Genomic DNA, 18265 nt, shown 5'->3' with positions numbered 1-18265 from the left:
TGCTAGGCAGATGTTTCAATTGGATATATAATTTATGGTTAAACATTTCTTTACACTCTGTTAATTACAATGAGGTTTAAGAACAGAGCTTCAAGAGATGCCAGTGCCCAGACGAATTGGGAAGACGCGGACCACAAGGTGAGCTAAGTGGTATGTGGTACTCCCACAGACAACCCAGGGCCAGATCAGCATAGCCCCCTGCACAGACAGACCCCCACCCAGGGAAAAAAGAGAAACTGAGTAATAAGCAATAACAACAATAAAGACATGTAGCAAAGACAGTGGGGTGCCCTGAGCGCTGAAGAGGGGGGGAGGAGAAATCCTTCCCAGAACTATAAATAAACAAGCTGTGCCGGAGAAGGCAGGAGCAGCGGCACACGCCCAGCAACCAGGAGTGGGAAAGCTTGTAAAAGTGGCAGTGGGAGGAAAACTCCACAGGAGAGGGGGGAAGACCCACTTCCCACGTGAGCTATAAATAAACACACTGGCCTGAGAAAGCGGGTGCAGTGTCACCTCCCCCAGTGTGCTTGGAAAGGGGAAAGCTTGTAGCAGCAGCTCGCGCACAGGAGAACTCTGCATAAACAAAGCCTGCAGGGCCAGGTGAGTGCTAAGATCACCCCTGAGATCTGAATAAGTTAAACCTCCAGCAACAGCAGGCTGACAGCAGTGGGCAGGCAAGCCACAGCCACAGATAGCCATTCACAGACCTGTCTCCAGACTCTTTTCTTTTTTTCTCTCTCCCTACCTTTGATGAGAAAACAACCGAACTACACCTGCATGCTGAAAAACTTACTGAAACTGTATTGCATTTGAACTTGGGACACTTTGTGGGATTTTTTTTGTTTTGTGTGCTTTTGTTTTATTTTATTTTTCCCCTTTGATGAGACAACTACAGAACATCATCTGAGCCACCATCTCTAGGACTGGAAGCTGAAGGACGAACACCAAAATTATTAAGACTGAAACTTATTTGCATTTGAACTTGGAGATTTTTTTTCTATACATATATTTTTCATTTATTTATTTTTTTATTAGTTTTATTTATTTTTATTTTCAATCCTCTCTCTGTCTCTCTAATGCCTTTTCAGCTTATAGTTGATTAGTACACTGTCTCTCCCTGTTTACATCTTTCAAACATTTTTTGTTTGTTTTGTTTTTTCTAGTTTGTTTTCCCCTTTTCCTTTAACTTCTTTGCTGTCCATCTCCTCTCACCCTTCCATTCTAAATATGACTAGTGCTATTATTACAAGCCAGAAAATACTTAATTGCACACAGTACAGGGACAGTAACAACACCAAGGGCAATGACGGGAAGACAGAAAAAACAGGGAAACCAGTTTCCCCATAGCAAAAAAATTACTACAGGAACCTGAGGGAAATGAAGAAAACAGATACTCAAACCTAGACTCCAGCAAAATGAAGATAAACTATGCCAAAGAACCCAATGAAGCCCACAAGAATAATGTAAAAGAAGAAATACTACAGGTACTCAATGAGAATTTTATAGAGAGATACTGGATATGGTCAACCAAAATGTACAGGAGACACTCAAGAAATACCAAGACAACAAAAATAGAGAATTTGAAAAAGCACAAGAAGAAATAAAGGAAACCATAGAAGCACTGTATAAACACCAAAGTGAAAGAGAGAACACAATGAATAAACAGATAAATGAACTCAGGACAAAAATAGACAACATTAAAGAGGAAATGACCCAGGATATGGAAAACCTCAGAAAAAAGAACAAAACAGAGTTGCAAAACAAAACAGAAGGCCAATCCAGCAGAACAGAACAAATAGAAGACAGAATCTCAGAACTTGAAGATGAAATGGCAATTAAAGGAAAAACAGAAGAACTATTAGTTAAACAACTCAACCTGTGAAAAGAAAATGCAAGGACGCACCGACTCCATCAAAAGACCAAACCTGAGAATCACGGGCATCAAAGAAGGAGAAGAGGTGCAAGCAAAGGGAATGCGTAATATATTCAACAAAATAATAACAGAAATTTTCCCAAATCTAGAGAAATCTATTCCCATACAGATGCAAGAAGCCTCCAGAATAGCAAACAGACCAGATCAAAATAGAACTACCCCATGACATATCATCATTAAAACAACAAGTTCAGAAACTAGGGAAAGAATATTGAATGCTGTAAGAGAGAAAAAACAAATAACATACAAAGATAAACCCATCAAAATCACAGCAGACTTCTCAACAGGAACATTAAAAGCAAGAAGAGCTTGGGGAGAGATCTTCCGGGCACTGAATGAAAATAACGTCAACCCCAGGATACTCTACCCAGCAAAACTATCATTCAAAATAGATGGAGCAATAAAAGTCTTCCATGATAAGCAGAAACTAAAACAATATGTGACCACAAAGCCACCACTACAAAAGATTCTTCAAGGGATTCTGTACACAGAAAGTGAAACCCAACATAACCATGAAAGGACAGGCAGCACCAAACTACAGGAAAAGAAAAAACAAGAAAGTAGAATGTAACCTCAGCTTAGGTTCACACAATCAAACCTTCAAACAACTAAGACAACTAAATGACAGAAATCACCACATACCTATCAGTACTAAAACTTAATGTTAATGGACTTAAATCAGTCATCAAAAGGCACCATTTGACGAACTGGATTAAAACGGAAGATCTAACAATTTGTTGCTTACAGGAGACCCATCTCACTGACAGAAATAAGCATAGGCTTAGGATGAAAGGCTGGAAGAAGATTTACCAAGCCAATGGCCCCCGAAAACAGGCAGGAGTAGCAATACTTATCTCTGACAAAGTAGACTTCAAACCTACATTGATCAAACAAGATAAAGAAGGACATTCCATACTAACAAAAGGGGAAATAGACCAAAAGGAAATAATAATCATCAACCTGTATGCACCCAATGTCAATGCACCCAATTTCAAAAACACCTAAAAGCAGATATGAATGCCAACACAGTGGTTGTGGGAGACTTTAACACCCCATTATCATCTAGATAGGCCATCCAAACAAAAAAATCAATAAAGAAATTCAATATCTAAAATATACAATAGATCAAATGGACCTACTTGATGTCTACGGAACATTTCATCCAACTTCTACACAATATACATTCTTCTCAGCAGCCCATGGAACCTTCTCCAAAATAGATCATATCCTAGGGCACAAAGCAAGCCTCAGCAAATATAGGAAAATAGAAATTATACCATGCATACTATCTGATCACAATGCAATAAAACTAGAACTCAACAACATGCAAACAGCTGGAAACTGAATAACTCATTACTTAATGAACAATGGGTCATTGATGAAATAAAAGAGGAAATTAAAAAGTTCCTGGAAGTCAATGAAAATGAAAACACAACCTACCAGACCCTATGGGACACAGCAAAGGCAGTACTGAGAGGAAGTTTATAGCCATGAGTGCATATATTAAAAAGATTGAAAGATCCCAAATCAATGACCTAATGATACATCTCAAACTCCTAGAAAAACAAGAACAAGCAAATCCCAAAACAAATAGAAGGAGAGAAATAATAAAAATAAGAGCTGAAATCAATGAAATAGAAACCAAAAACACCATATAAAAAATTAATGAAACAAAAAGTTGGTTCTCTGAAAAAATAAACACGATCAACAGACCCCTGGCAAACCTGACTAAAATGAGGAGAGAAAAAACCCCAATTAGTAGAATCAGGAATGCAAAAGGGGAGATAACAACAAACACCATGGAAGTCCAGGATATCATCAGACTACTTTGAGAACCTATATTCAAATAAATTTGAAAATTTAAAGAAATGGACAGATTTCTAGATACATATGATCATCCAAAACTGAACCAAGAGGAAATTAATCACCTGAATAGAACTATAACACAAAATGAAATTGAAGCAGCAATCAAGAGTCTCCCCAAAAAGAAAAGTCCAGGACCTGATGGATTCTCTGCTGAATTCTATCAGACTTTTGAAGAAGAACTGATACCAACCCTCCTTAAACTGTTCCACGAAATAGAAAGGGAAAGAAAACTGCCTAACACATTTCATGAAGCCAGTATTACACTTATTCCAAAACCAGGCAAAGACAACTCCAAAAAGGAGAACTACAGGCCAATCTCCTTAATGAACATTGATGCAAATATCCTCAATATAATAATGACAAACCGAATTCAACAACACATCTAAAAGATCATTCACCACAACCAAGTAGGCTTCATCCCAGGAATGCAGGGGTGGTTCAACATATGAAAATCAATAAACGTAATAAATCACATTAACAGAAGCAAAGACAAAAACCACTTGATCATCTCAACAGATGCAAAAAAAGCCTTTGATAAGATCCAACACCATTTCATGATAAAAGCTCTAAGAAAATTAGGAATAGAAGGAGAGTACCTAAACATTATAAAAGCTATATATGACAAACCTACAGCCAGCATTATACTTAACGTGGAAAAACTGAAACCATTCCCTCTAAAATGAGGAACTAGACAAGGATGCCCACTATCTTTACTCCTATCAACAGAGTACTGGAATTCCTAGCCAGAGCAATTAGGCAAGAAAAAGGAATAAAAGGAATACAAATAGGTAAAGAAACTGTCAAAATATCCCTATTTGCAGATGACATGATCCTATACCTTAAAGACCCAAAAAACTCTACTTAGATGCTCCTAGACACCATCAATAGCTATAGCAAGGTAGCAGGATATAAAATCAACATAGAAAAATCATTAGCATTTCTATACACTAAAAATGAACAAACTGAAAAAGAATATATGAAAACAATTCCATTTACAATAGCCTCAAAAAAAATCAAATACCTAGGTGTAAATCTAACAAAGGATGTGAACGACCTTTTCAAGGAAAACTATAAACTTCTGAAGAAAGAGACTGAAGAAGACAATAGAAAGTGGAGAGATCTCCCATGCTCATGGATTGGTAGAATCAACATAGTAAAAATGTCTATACTCCCAAAACTAATCTACATGTTTAATGCAATTCCCATCAAAATTCCAATGACATTTATTAAAAGATTGAAAAATCTACCATTAAACTTATATGGAAACACGAGAGGCCACAAATAGCCAAGGCAATACTCAGTCAAAAGAACAATGCTGGAGGTATCACAATACCTGACTTCAAACTATATTACAAAGCAATAACAATAAAAACAGCATGGTACTGGCACAAAAACAGACATGAAGACCAGTGGAACAGAATAGAGGATCCAGATATGAAGCCACACAACTATAACCAACTTGTCTTTGACAAAGTCGCTAAAAATATACGATGGAGAAAAAGCAGCCTCTTCAACAAAAACTGCTGGGAAAACTGGTTAGCAGTCTGCAAAAAACTGAAACTAGATCCATGTATATCACCCTATACCAATATTAACTCAAAATGGATCAAGGATCTTAATATCAGACAACCAACTCTAAAGTTGATACAGGAAAGAGTAGGAAATACTCTGGAATTAGTAGGTATAGGTAAGAACTTTCCGAATGGAACCCCAGCAGCACAGCAACTAAGAGAGAGCATAGATAAATGGGACTTCATAAAACTAAAAAGCTTCTGCTCAACAAAAGAAATGGTCTCTAAGATGAAGAGAACACCCACAGAATGGAAGAAAATATTTGCCAGCTATACATCAGACAAAGGACTGATAACCAGAATATATAGGGAACTTAAAAAACTAAATTCTCCCAAAACTAATGAACCAATAAAGAAATGGGCAAGTGAACTAAACAGAACTTTCTCAAAAGAAGAAATTCAAATGGCCAAAAATCTCACGAAAAAATGCTCACCATCTCTAGCAATAAAGGAAATGCAAATTAAAACCACACTAAGATTCCACCTCACCCCTGTTAGAATAGCCATCATTAGCAACACCACCACCAACAGGTGTTGGCGAGGATGCGGGGAAATAGGAACCCTCTTACACTGTTGGTGGGAATGTAGACTAGTACAACCACTCTGGAAAAAAATTTGGAGGCTACTTAAAAAGCTGGACATCGATCTACCATTTGATCCAGCAATACCACTCTTGGGGATATACCCAAAAGACTGTGACACAGGTTACTCCAGAGGCACCTGCACACCCATGTTTATTGCAGCACTATTCACAATAGCTAAGTTATGGAAACAGCCAAGATGCCCCACCACTGATGAGTGGATTAAGAAAATGTGGTATCTATACACAGTGGAACTTTATGCAGCCATGAAGAAGAATGAAATGTTATCATTCGCTGGTAAATGGATAGAATTGGAGAACTTCATTCTGAGTGAGATTAGCCTGGCCCAAAAGACCAAAACTTGTATGTTCTCCCTCATATGCGGACATTAGATTAAGGGCAAACACAACAAGGTGATTGAACTTTGATCACAAGATAAATGCGAGAGCACACAAGGGAGGTGTGAGGATAGGTAAGACACTTAAAAAATTAGCTAGCATTTTTTGCCCTCAGCGCAGAGAAACTAAAGCAGATACCTTAAAAGCAACTGAGGCCAATAGGAAAAGGGGACCAGGAACTAGAGAAAAGGTTAGATCAAGAAGAATTAACCTAGAAGGTAACACACATGCACAGGAAATCAATGTGAGTCAACTCCCTGTATAGCTATCCTTATCTCAACCGGCAAAAACCCGTGTTCCTTCCTATTATTGCTTATACTCTCTCTTCAACAAAATTAGAGGTAAGGGCAAAATAGTTTCTGCCAGGTATAGAGGGGGTGGGGGGGAGACGGAGGGGGGAGTGGGTGGTAAGGGAGTGGGTAGGGACAGGGGGGAGAAATGACTCAAGCATTGTATGCACATATGAATAAAAAAAAAAAAGAACAGAGCTTCAAGCAAATGAGCTGAAGTAAGATTGGTGAGGCAAATGGTAGATGAAAGTCCTTTTGCCCAGCTCACTCCATAAATATATATGCTGAGAATGACAAAACTTCAAGGCCTCAGGCCATTATTGGTGAGTCCAGTTGCAGAGGGGCCTTCTGTATTTCTCAGGTGTGACCTTTGAAAGCTAGCTCTAGGGTAGACCTGTGGGGATATGCAGAGGTCCCCCAGTTAGCTCAGAACTAGGGAACCATACTCTCTCTTGAAGTATTTTTACATAGGAAAGCGGAAGGGCACTGTAACAGCACTATAGAGCTGAAGCTTTCCTTTCTCTAGAGCGAGGGGCCATGCCCTCACAGCTCAGTGTCCATAAGCCCTTCTTCCCAAGCAGGTCCTCTTCCCATACTAGGGCTCCTCCTCTTCATTATGACACTCATATTACACATCCAAACCCATCTGCTGACATATTAGTGTCTCCTGAGAATCCTCATGACAAGGATTGTATGTCTTCAGGTCTGAACACCTGGCTTCCAATAAACAGTGGTGCTCAACACGTTTATTATATGAAGGAGTTAACAAATAAACACGGGTACTGTTGAAGGCAAAAACCATTTTACATCCTCAACATTAAACAAATACCCATCCTTGTAGGAGATGAATGAAGGTTTGTTAAATTGACAAAAGGTCTTATCTGGTCTCAGAGTAAATATTTTCCAAAGGAGCTTTCTCCCCTTTGTTATTCACAAAATTAAACAATTTCAGATGACAAAAAATATTAAGTCTACCAAGAGAGAAAATGAAAAATTCAGCTTCTTTCCTTACATCAGTAGTCTGAAATCTGATCTTAGCAAATTAGAGGGTTTGGTTAAGTGGGTCAACATTCCCAGAAAAAGAAGGTATAGGCTTATTTATTACATTAAAAGTAGGAATTGCCAAAGCCAAATTTGTTCAGATTTAAAAAAGAATCTGCAGCCTTAAGACTATAAAACACTAAATTTAACTCATTCTTTCAATATACATTATCACAAACATACTTTATGGCAGATACTGTTCAAAGCACTAAGGTTACAATGGTGAACAAGAAAGATTAGATCCAATGGCTGGGCGTGGTGGTACACACCTATAATCCTAACACTCAGGAATTGAGGCAGGAGGATCATGGATTTGAGGCCAGTCTGTACCACACAACAAGACACTGTCTCTAAAAAACAAGGGAGGAAAGAAGAAAAAAGGAAGATAAGATCCTTGCTCCATAAGCCTTCATGCTAGTGGAAGAAGCTGATGATAAATAAAGAAATACGACAATGTTAGTTGACAGTAAGTGCTTTGACAAACACAGAACAGGTAAAAGTGGTAGAGAATAACCAGGGAAGGACAGTTATACATAATGCCACTTACTTTATATAAATATATTGTTCTTTTAAATATTTAAGGTGCTTTTAATTCTATCATGTAAGCGGATCCTTAAAATTACCATTAAAATAACACAGGTAATATTCTCCATTTGTCTGATACCAAATGAGAAAAATCAAAAAACTTACAAACACATCCTAATTAGTGGTGAACTGAGCACTTTTGACTGCCAGCCTAGACATTTTCCCACCAGGCCAAATCCTTCTCAGTGCAACTGATATTCATCAGAACAATCATAGAGAAAGTCATTTAGCTGAGTGACCCCAAGGTTGGCTGCACACTCCATTAACAGTCCCTAATAAAGAACAACTAAACATAATATCATGATGTCTGCATTCTAGTAAAGAAGCTGTTAATAGATAAAAAAAAAATGTTACCAAAGATGGCAAGATTTATTGGAAAAGAAGAATTAAGGTCAAACTAGCCCTGAGGAAGTCCTAGAAACAGTAGGAGGTGGGTAGGAAAATAGAAGGCAACCAAAAAATGTCCCACAAGAGAAATAACAGAAGGTGACACTAGGTATTCACCTGTGCCAGCCACACACTTGAGTGTGAAAGACAGGGTAAGAAGAATTGAAGTCCCTTCATTGTGCAGATGTCATCTGTGACTTTGGAAAATACAATTCACATACAGAAGGGCAAGAAGTTACAACAGGATTTACAAAACATCCAGGAGAAACTTTTACTCAAGGGACACACAAGACATTTAACTTCTCTTTACCAACAAATCCATTTTTTTTTCTTTCACAATTGCGATTTTATTGTGTTGAGGATCAGCACACAGACATTTCAATTTGTATACAACTTTTCACACATGTACCACAAATCCATTTTTTAAGAGTTGAAAATTATCTATACCTGCTTAAATGATTACCAAATATACATTTAATAACACACTCAAATAATAAACTCTATCTACAGCACACATGAGCAATTTACAGGTCCATAAAAGCAGGCATGTAGTTGGAAGCCAGTAGTTAGCATGATGACTGATGCCATTTTACTTGACAGCTAACTTCATTTCTGCCAAATAGGCAGCTTAGTGATTTCTCATCACAACAGTGAAGTAAAGTATATTTTTAATGAGAATTTTTGGGGTGGGCTCCTGGTACAATATGACTAGGTCCTTATAGAAAGGAGAAATTTGATAACAACTCTTAACTTATTTATTTTTTTGGGGGATGAGGAGTTTGAACTCAGGACTTCACAGTTGCTAGGCAGGCACTCTACTGCTTAAATCACTCCTCCAGCCCAAGAATGCTTAAAGTGTCTGTAAAATAAATTTACTTCTTATGTTGTTAGGGTACTTCAGCAGTGTCATGTTTAATTTCTTATGAAGAACTGCACTAAAGAAATAGAAGCAAATATCGCCATGCAAGACACAAAAGAGTATCTTTCAGATTGAGAATGAAACTACATGTTTACAACTGTGTTTGCTGTGATTATCTCAGTGCACTGACTGGACTGAGATATTCACACTTGATTCCAAACCAGTTCTACATCCTGCCATAGGAGAAGACAGAGGACTCCATCCTGGGAGACTAGGGTGCCTGAGGGAATCTCTGCATGAACTGGAATGGAAATAGCAGTCTGATGACAGGATTGGTCAACTGGTCTGAGGGCAGAATTTGTAACTTTCTTACATTATATAGCTTTTCATACAAGGAAGTCGAGCCATAAATGCCATCGGAGATTTCATACACCAGGAACATGGAAATGTCCCAGAAGTGTGCATTCAACTGATGCTTATTGAGTTCTCATGAGCACTAAAATACAGCAGAATCTAAATTGGCAGATTAAACTGCTTTACAGCTTCACTGAAATCTTTACTCAGTTTTTTTTTTTTTGGCTCCCTGGTATTTTATTAAATAGAAATCAACTGTACAAATGACATGCATTCAAAACCATTATGGCATACATACCTACGGTTCTGTAAGTATTTACTTAATATTAAGGTACTATTTTCTTTAAGTACCAGTTAAAACTTGGTGTTCATTTATTTTACAAGAGCACGGACATAAGTCTCCAAGACATTTCTCTTCCCTTAAAGTCAGCGAAACTGATTATCAGGCTTTGCAGCACCAGGACATGCTCAGGTTATGGGAAGGCAGCAGCATGAGATGGAGTACAAGAGAAAAAAACGTGTAATCTATTGCTCACTTATATGAAACAAGTGCACAAAGAAAACCAAACCAAGCACAAACACTGCCTTTGTAATAATGATGGCGAAGATTCTATCAACAGTTATAAGCAGCAGCTTTCGTCGGTAAGTACCAAAATAACCACAACACAGAGGGAGAAGGAACTGAAGTTCAGGATCTGTGTTCTTCCTCTCCACTGCACCTATTACCATTTTAATTACTGCGTTACCTGAGCAACTCTATTGCTGCCCTGAAATTTCAAGTCACAGTCACTGAGGCCACTGGCCTGTTCTACCTTCCTTTTGTCATACTGCAAGTTCATCAGCACCCTGCGCACAGCATGAATTTAAAGAAATAAAAATCAAGGGACGTTGCTTCTTGTCAGAATGCTTCCTTTCCAGGCAGAGTAAGGGAAGGATGAGATTAGAGGGTAAAAGCATATGGGTGACATGTAACCACTCACATTTTAAGCATCCTCTGTGCCGTCACAGAGGGGTAAGACATTGACCCTGGGAGTTCACTTGGGAAATTGTTTCAGCACTCTTACACAGATGTGCAAAAACTATTTTTGACTCTTGAGTATCTGCCAACTGGAATGTTTTATAAACAATCAAAGCACAATCTCTCCTGAGGGTTTTCTCTGATAGTGTTTGCTCTGCCTGTACTGGCACAGGCTCAATGATGCTAATGTAGTTTTCATTCACTGGACAATTATGAAATGCCACACCAGGCTCTGTGCAGAGAAAAAGCTTGCTGGTATTACCAAAGGATGAATCAGGGTCTTTCATCAGGTACCTCAATTTTGGTCATGTTCTAGAATTTTCGTATTAGTTGTCAGGAACAATTCTCAACTACAAAAATCCAATCCCTAGTCACTAAGAAACTGTACCTCATGGTAGGAATTTTTTGTTGTTGTTAACTTAATTATAAAGACACTTTGAACTCCAGTGGCAAAGGTAGCATATGTTTGCATACCTGCCCTCACTTGCTTCTAGAAACAAGGTTTAGTTTCCACCCAAGAATCCTGGTCCCGTCAAAATAATAGGGGATTGAGTTACCCTATGAAACCACCTGCTACTATACACAAAGGAGGAGATACAACTGATCAGTGTTGGGCTTTAGAAGAGGCATCTGCAAGGAGGTCAGAAAAAAGAAGGAGAGAAGAAAGAAGGGTCTTGCCCCAGTTTGTAAATGTTGGTGATTAAAGATATTATTATACTTAGAACATAAATCTCAGGGCCTAACTGATTCCCACAATAACAAGGTGACAGTGAAAACTAGGACAGCCAGAACACAGCATTGGCTTTCTCCTTCTGTATGTTCAGTGCAGCCAGTATGGGAAGAGTATTACACATAGCTGGCGAACTCAAATGAGACCTTCTAAGTATACAGCACCGAACTCTAACAAGCTGCCTAAACCAGGCCAGTCATGTAGGCAGGTGGTAGTGGGGCAGGGGTGAAATAAGTGAAATAAACTAAACCATGTGCCTATGAAATTTCCTTTCTATCTCCACTTTATGGCATCACAAGTTGTATGGCATTTACTGCTGTTTATTTAGAGGCTGAGACTAAAGGAAATTCTCACCCATATTCTTGGTTATTTCCTCACCAGTAATGAATACAATAAGGAAGGTGATGCACTTACACAAAAAATCAGAACCAAGTGCCACGAAATGGAGCATTTTTTTTAAAGTACAAAAAGAATTACACTGAATAGTCCACATTCAAATTCCTGCTACTATGAAGAATTTCATTCTTTGCCCTTAAACATTTTCATTTAGTATAAAATGGCAAAGTGATTAGATATTTTTCATAAAGATTAATAAAATAAATTCTTTAGGACAAGCCAATTTTCTGTTTTTCCCTAGTAAAAATAATTAATGCCATGCTTTAGGAACACTGGTTATCTACAACTGACATTTTCCTCCTTTCTCATAATGAAAACATTACACGTTTTCTACAGAAAAACTATAGAAATTCAAATAAGCAAAAAAACAAACAAAATAACACAGCAAGCAAATTCACAACTTGGAAATAATAGTGTTAGTACCATGGCTAAATTAGGATATATCTTTCTAGATCTCTACTTGTGCACAGATACATAGTCTTTTAAGTTTTTTTTAAAAATGGGATTATAATATGTATACCATGTAGTAACCTCTGTTTGCAATAAATCATGGCCACTTTTCTATTAATATTTATTGGGCTTTGAGTGAGAAACAAAGTAGTTTCAATCTTAAAATTCATGCCAAAACATACCTGAAATTTTTCACCTTTGTGCATCTGGGTTGACCTAAATTCAGGAGAATCTATAAAGGCACAGGGGTAAATGTTATGCAAAAAATGTCCTCGATAGGAGACCTTCATCCTAATAACAGAAACCAATATTAATAAACAGTATTTCACAAATAACATGACAATCCTTAAAGCCACCATAACCTAATGGGATTTTATTTTGTACTACCTTTAAAGATTCCACAGATGACAGACATTATTGAAAGCACTTCCTGAGACACATGTATTTATTTCAAAACATAATGTAAGGAAAAAATAGCATCCAGTATTGAACACATAGTGGCTTCATTATAATGGCTATCATCACTCTTACAGCTAGACTGACTATCATTTGTCATACTGAGACACTTTTGAGAGGGAAAGGTATGTTATTAATAAAATTATGCCTTAAGCTGGGCAGCTACTTGGGAGGCTGAGGTGGGAGGGGGTCATTTGAGTCTAGGAGTTTGAGACCAGCGTAGGCAACATAAATAGACCTCATCTAAAATAGTAACAACAAACAAACAAAAATAACAATTATACCCACACAACACACAGGCTGTCTCCTCAGAATACTCATATTCTTAGAAATTACATTTTTGTGATACTCAAAAAGTAAGCAAATCACCTCTGTGGTATGCATAAGCTTCTTGAATTTTAATGCCAGATGAAAACCTACTTCAGTTGTCATGCATTAACTTTAATCAAATTCAAAAATGGCTAAAAATATTCACTATCGAAAATTTTGGTATCAAGATTCAGAGCAGTACATCATACTTAACTGTAACGTGTTGCTCCACAGCATTTCAAAGTTCAGTTGTCAAATGATTTCTCCAACAGTGCACCCTGTGGCTGCTTCCTCCATTGGCTGGCAACCTTTCCATCTACTCAGTTCCTGCCTAGACTCCATGAAAAGACTCCCAGTTCCTACTTCCACATAGCACTTACCTTCCCTTCAGGAGAATACTCAGACGGTCATCAACTGAGGTTTTATCCTCTGCAGCATAAGTCTGGCCTTTCTTCAAGGTTTGGATCATACAAAACTGCCCAGTTAATCTTCTGAACAAATCTGGAGACACACGGAGTGGCTCAAACAATCTCCGGTAGATACCACTGAGTTCCCTTTCAATCTTGACCTGAAATGCAGCAATAACGAGATCTGTACAGGAGCAGCACCCTAAAATGCTGATGCTTGTGATCTAAATATGTTTCTGAGAATAAACAAATCTGCAACACACACCATCACCCTTCTGAATTTATATCAATGGAGTCTTACACAAAGACTTATCTTTTATTTGCCAACAGGGTGCTTTTGCAGGTAAACTCATTTTGGAGAGCATAAGGAAGAAGACTGGTCCTACTGATCACACTTCCTTCTACTGGCCATAAAACAACTGTTAAAGTTTTGGATGTTGTCACAACACACCACCTTAACCCCTTCTATTAAGTACACAATATCTTTATTTCACAGGAAGAAACCTCATTAACTTTTAAATACTATAGGAAAAAAAAAAGAAATGCAAAAATAATAATCAATGGGAAAGCAAATTTACAAAATACTACACTTTATCTCTATGTAAGTATTTAATGCACCAATAAAGAAAAACAAACACACAGCTGCAATCACTGCTTTACTTTAGCAAGCAAAGTAAAGGAAGATAAAAGGGTGTAAGAGTTTCAGTGTTAGCAGTTTCATCCTAAACTGTAATAAACTCTGCAGACTGGAGAACCCATTGGTGAATAAGACTGGCTACTGGAGGAACAGAAAAACAAACTGGCTCATTGCCTCTGTTATCAGATTCTTCTAGGCCAAGAATTGTCTCTGGGTGAATGGAAAACTGTGCTGTACTGTGAACAAACTCTGTCCCAGTGAAAGCTATGATAGACACACTGCAAATCCTCCAGAACCACGGCCCAGGAGTTGCTCCCACCCAGTGCCACGCTAGCATTTGCAATGATCCTATTTGTCCTGGTGTTTCACCTTGATAATGAACCAGCATTTATATATTTCAAAAAAGAAGGTTGATAGTCCAAGAAGAAACAAAAGCACAGACACTGAGTTTTACCTATTTTACCAATCACATCAGCAACTTAGGAACCTTGGTACTTTGGGGTTCCAGAAAGTTCTGATATTCTGGAACTGTCATCCTTATTATTATAATCATCTATCTTCCCAATCTTCTAACTCCAGAGCTCTAGTAGTGAACATTTAAAATAGTTTATTAATGAATATGTCCTACTTCCAGCATGTGCATTATCCAGTGTGGCACAGAAGGAATATAGGATCTGAACATATATTCATATTCTGTTCAATCCTTCAGGCCTCAGCTCAAGACCCAATTTTTTCTTTTCTTTATGAAAAGAAGACATGAAGTCTTAATTCCTCTCCTCTTTGGAAGCAACCAATTATGAGAAGTTTTTCTGAGCTCCTACAGTATGCCAATCATGACTGACAGGAATAGGAGCTACAATAGCAATTGTGCTGGATTATATTTCTGTTCCTAATTATTTGCTGTTCCACCCCTGTGAGAAGATTATGTATCCCCTTACACTACACTACCTGCCACATTAGTAGGCTTGATCATGATACTTGCTTTGGTCAATGAAATATGAGAGGTGACATATGTCTCTTCTAAATAGATGTTTTAAGAGACAATGGGTGTTTTTCTTTTATTCTCTTGTACTTTTCCTTCTGCCATAAGAATGCATGGTCCAAAGAAAACCTGCTGCTACAGCAGAGACCCTGAAATAAATAGGGTAATAGAATAGAATCACAGCTGGCATACAGCTTCAAGAGTCAATTTATAAGGTGGGTGAGAAAAAAGCCCATTGCTATTATGTATCACCAAGACTTTCAGGTTATTACCCAGCCTAACCCAGAAGACTAATGGATACAGCAAAGGCAACACAGACTAGGACTGTCTTTAAAGAGGTTATGGTCTAGTGGAATGTCTACTGTGTGTGTGTGTGTGTATCAAACTGTAGTCTCCTGTGCATTAGGATAAAAGCATTATATATTTTACCTTTTTAAATGTTTGCTAGTACTTAGGAAAGCCCATAAACATGCTTGCAGTGATTTCTAGGAGCCCTTCTGTTTTCCCACTCTTTTTTTAAATTTTTTGGAGGCAGGGTCTTGCATGTAGTCCCAGCCTGGCCTCAACCTCACTATGTAGCCCAAGCTGGCCTCAAATTTGAGATCCTCTTGACTCAGCCTTCCAAGTGCTGGGTACATGCATACACCACTACACCCAGCCCTACTCTATTTTTGTTCTTGGTATGATCAAAGAAACCTAAGAAGATAAATCAGAGTTGAAAATAAGCTAAATATTGGTGTTATGGTAACTACCCACTAAAAAAGGTGATTTCCTGAGGTGAATATTTTAGGCATAAGAAAAAATATAGTCATTACATTAAAAAATAGCATGAACTATTTGCAAATCATTAGCATGTACATGGTAGTTGACTATCAATTAGTAATTTTATAACTAGGCAAAGATACTCTCAAGTGATATTTGAGTATCAGCAAAGAAGTAATCAAGTTATCTGACTGAAATAAACCCAGAATATTATTCGTATTTTTTCATGTTCTAATGATTTAAAGTTTTAAAAGTTATTTGTAGAACAAATTTCACAGTTCTCAAATGTTTTGCTTTTAGGCATATATAAGTCTAATCTTCAGAGAAATGATATTGAAGGGATTAAAGATGTTAAATACTCATTCTCAAACCTGAACAAATTACTTCAAAAAGCTTTTACATTTAAAATCACTTCCTTATTTAATAATTTTAGTAATTACCGGTCTTTTCTTGTACAAAAGATATGAAAGATGCAAAATGTTGATACCCAAGAACACAGAGTTCCAGATCATTACATCCAAGGCACATCGGTAGAGAGTGGCCCAGACAATATAAAGGGTACATCCTGTTGAATAACAAAGTAATCATGTTAGATAGCTTTTAGCAAGTGGCTTAATAAATTTATTCTCTCTATATAAATCAGACACACTTTAGAAATACCTAAGCTGAATATCAAAGTAAGTTTCACTTTGGTTTTTTACTAAAACAAAATACATGCTCTCATTGCAGAACAACTGTGTAGAATGTATTTTTTAAAAAGGGAAAAAGCCCATAATTCTACTACTAAAAGAAAACTCACACTTGATAGTTAATACTACATTACAGTTTCCCTGAAGTTTTACCTGACAGCAAACCTGTCACAAATACAGATCTGTAACCTACTTTATTACTTATTGCAATGACTTTCCCATCTTATTAAAGCTCTCTGTAAGCACAGTTTTTAATTACTACAATTGATTAAAACATAATTTATGGGCACCCTCTATTGGGACCCTCCCCAGCTTTGGGAGCTGTACTTTTGACTACTTTTCCATCTCAATAAACTCTCCCATTTAACTCATAAAAAAAATCATGTATTTAACCATCTGCCTCTAGATAGACAGATGATAGTTTGTAGGTATAATTTCTGACAAGTAGCAAAAGAAACTTTATACACAAAAAAGCCTATAATTGTGATTGTTGACTTAGGTGAACTACCCAAAGGTAAATCAGGAAATGAACTCATGGCTTCAGTTGATATTGAAGAACTCTTTTGCAAAAGGTTTGTACAAATTTAGTTGGGAATTCCAGTATCAAATTGTAAATATTGTAAAATCTGAAGACTTTAATTTGATAATGAGGAATTATATATTATATTTTATTTTGTATTTTCATGATTACTGGTGAGCACAAATGCTTTATCAAAATTTTTAGCCATCTGAATTTTCACTTGGTGATTTTTCATTCGTCTACTGGAATCTTTGTTTTTTCTTACCAATTCTCTTAAGTTATATGAAATATCCTTAGTTTCTTTTGATCAATTTTATGGTGGAAAGTGACTATATATTTTTAATTTAAAATAAAATTATCACTAAGATACAAATATATTGACACACATGCATATAAAAGCTAACTTCTGACATTCAAAAGTTATTCATTTATAATTTTTTACTTCATCAGAATGACTTGGGAGTCCTTGTATAATGCTTATCACTTTACTAGTCTATGCCTCACTTTCTTCATTTATAGACTAAAGTACTGGACAAGATGATCTCTTCGGTCCATTCCACCTCAAAACTTCTTTCTTAAAAGTCATAATTGGATTTTGCTTTTTCTGTAAAGTAGCTTTTTTTTCCCCATACACAACATCCTTCCCCTTGTGCCACTAAGTTCCACAAGGTGCCTTCAATCTACCCTTCCAGACTCTTCTTGTCATTTTTCATATATTTTAGGCACAAAGAGCTACTCTTCAGTCACCCCATTACACTGAATTTCCCTCTCTTCTGTGCCCTTTTCTAGGGTACTCCAGGCTCACACTGCAAGAAATCTTGCTCATCTTTCAAAGGCTGCTGCACTCTCATGTCCTCGGTGGGACCTTGCTCCATCTCCTACTGGGCCACAACCTCGTCTTCTCCTCTTCCCTAGACACTGGGTGCACACCTGCATCACAGCATCCCACACTCCACACTATGAATGCCCATCTGTTTTTACAGGACAGAAACTGCCTTCCTTAATCTTTCTTTCACATATTACAGGTGTCAAAAACATGCCTGA

General features: G+C 37.3%; 1 protein-coding gene across 2 annotated transcripts in view; it reads right to left on the bottom strand.

The window, feature by feature from the left end:
* Popdc1 (popeye domain cAMP effector 1) overlaps positions 1–18265 on the bottom strand; it is a 40923-nt gene that overhangs the window by 18131 nt on the left and 4527 nt on the right. For both annotated transcript variants that reach the window (XM_020181823.2, XM_074077732.1), the window contains exons 3-5: positions 16453–16577; positions 13605–13792; positions 12642–12750 (exon numbers count right to left, since the gene is read on the bottom strand). In XM_020181823.2, coding sequence (XP_020037412.2) covers positions 12642–12750; positions 13605–13792; positions 16453–16577 — 422 coding nt within the window. The remainder of the gene's footprint in view (positions 1–12641; positions 12751–13604; positions 13793–16452; positions 16578–18265) is intronic.

This window comes from Castor canadensis, chromosome 1 (assembly GCF_047511655.1).
Source record: "Castor canadensis chromosome 1, mCasCan1.hap1v2, whole genome shotgun sequence".
Classification (NCBI taxonomy): domain Eukaryota; kingdom Metazoa; phylum Chordata; class Mammalia; order Rodentia; family Castoridae; genus Castor; species Castor canadensis.
Note: the sequence above shows the minus strand (reverse complement) of the source record. Positions and strands in the feature narration are given on the sequence as shown.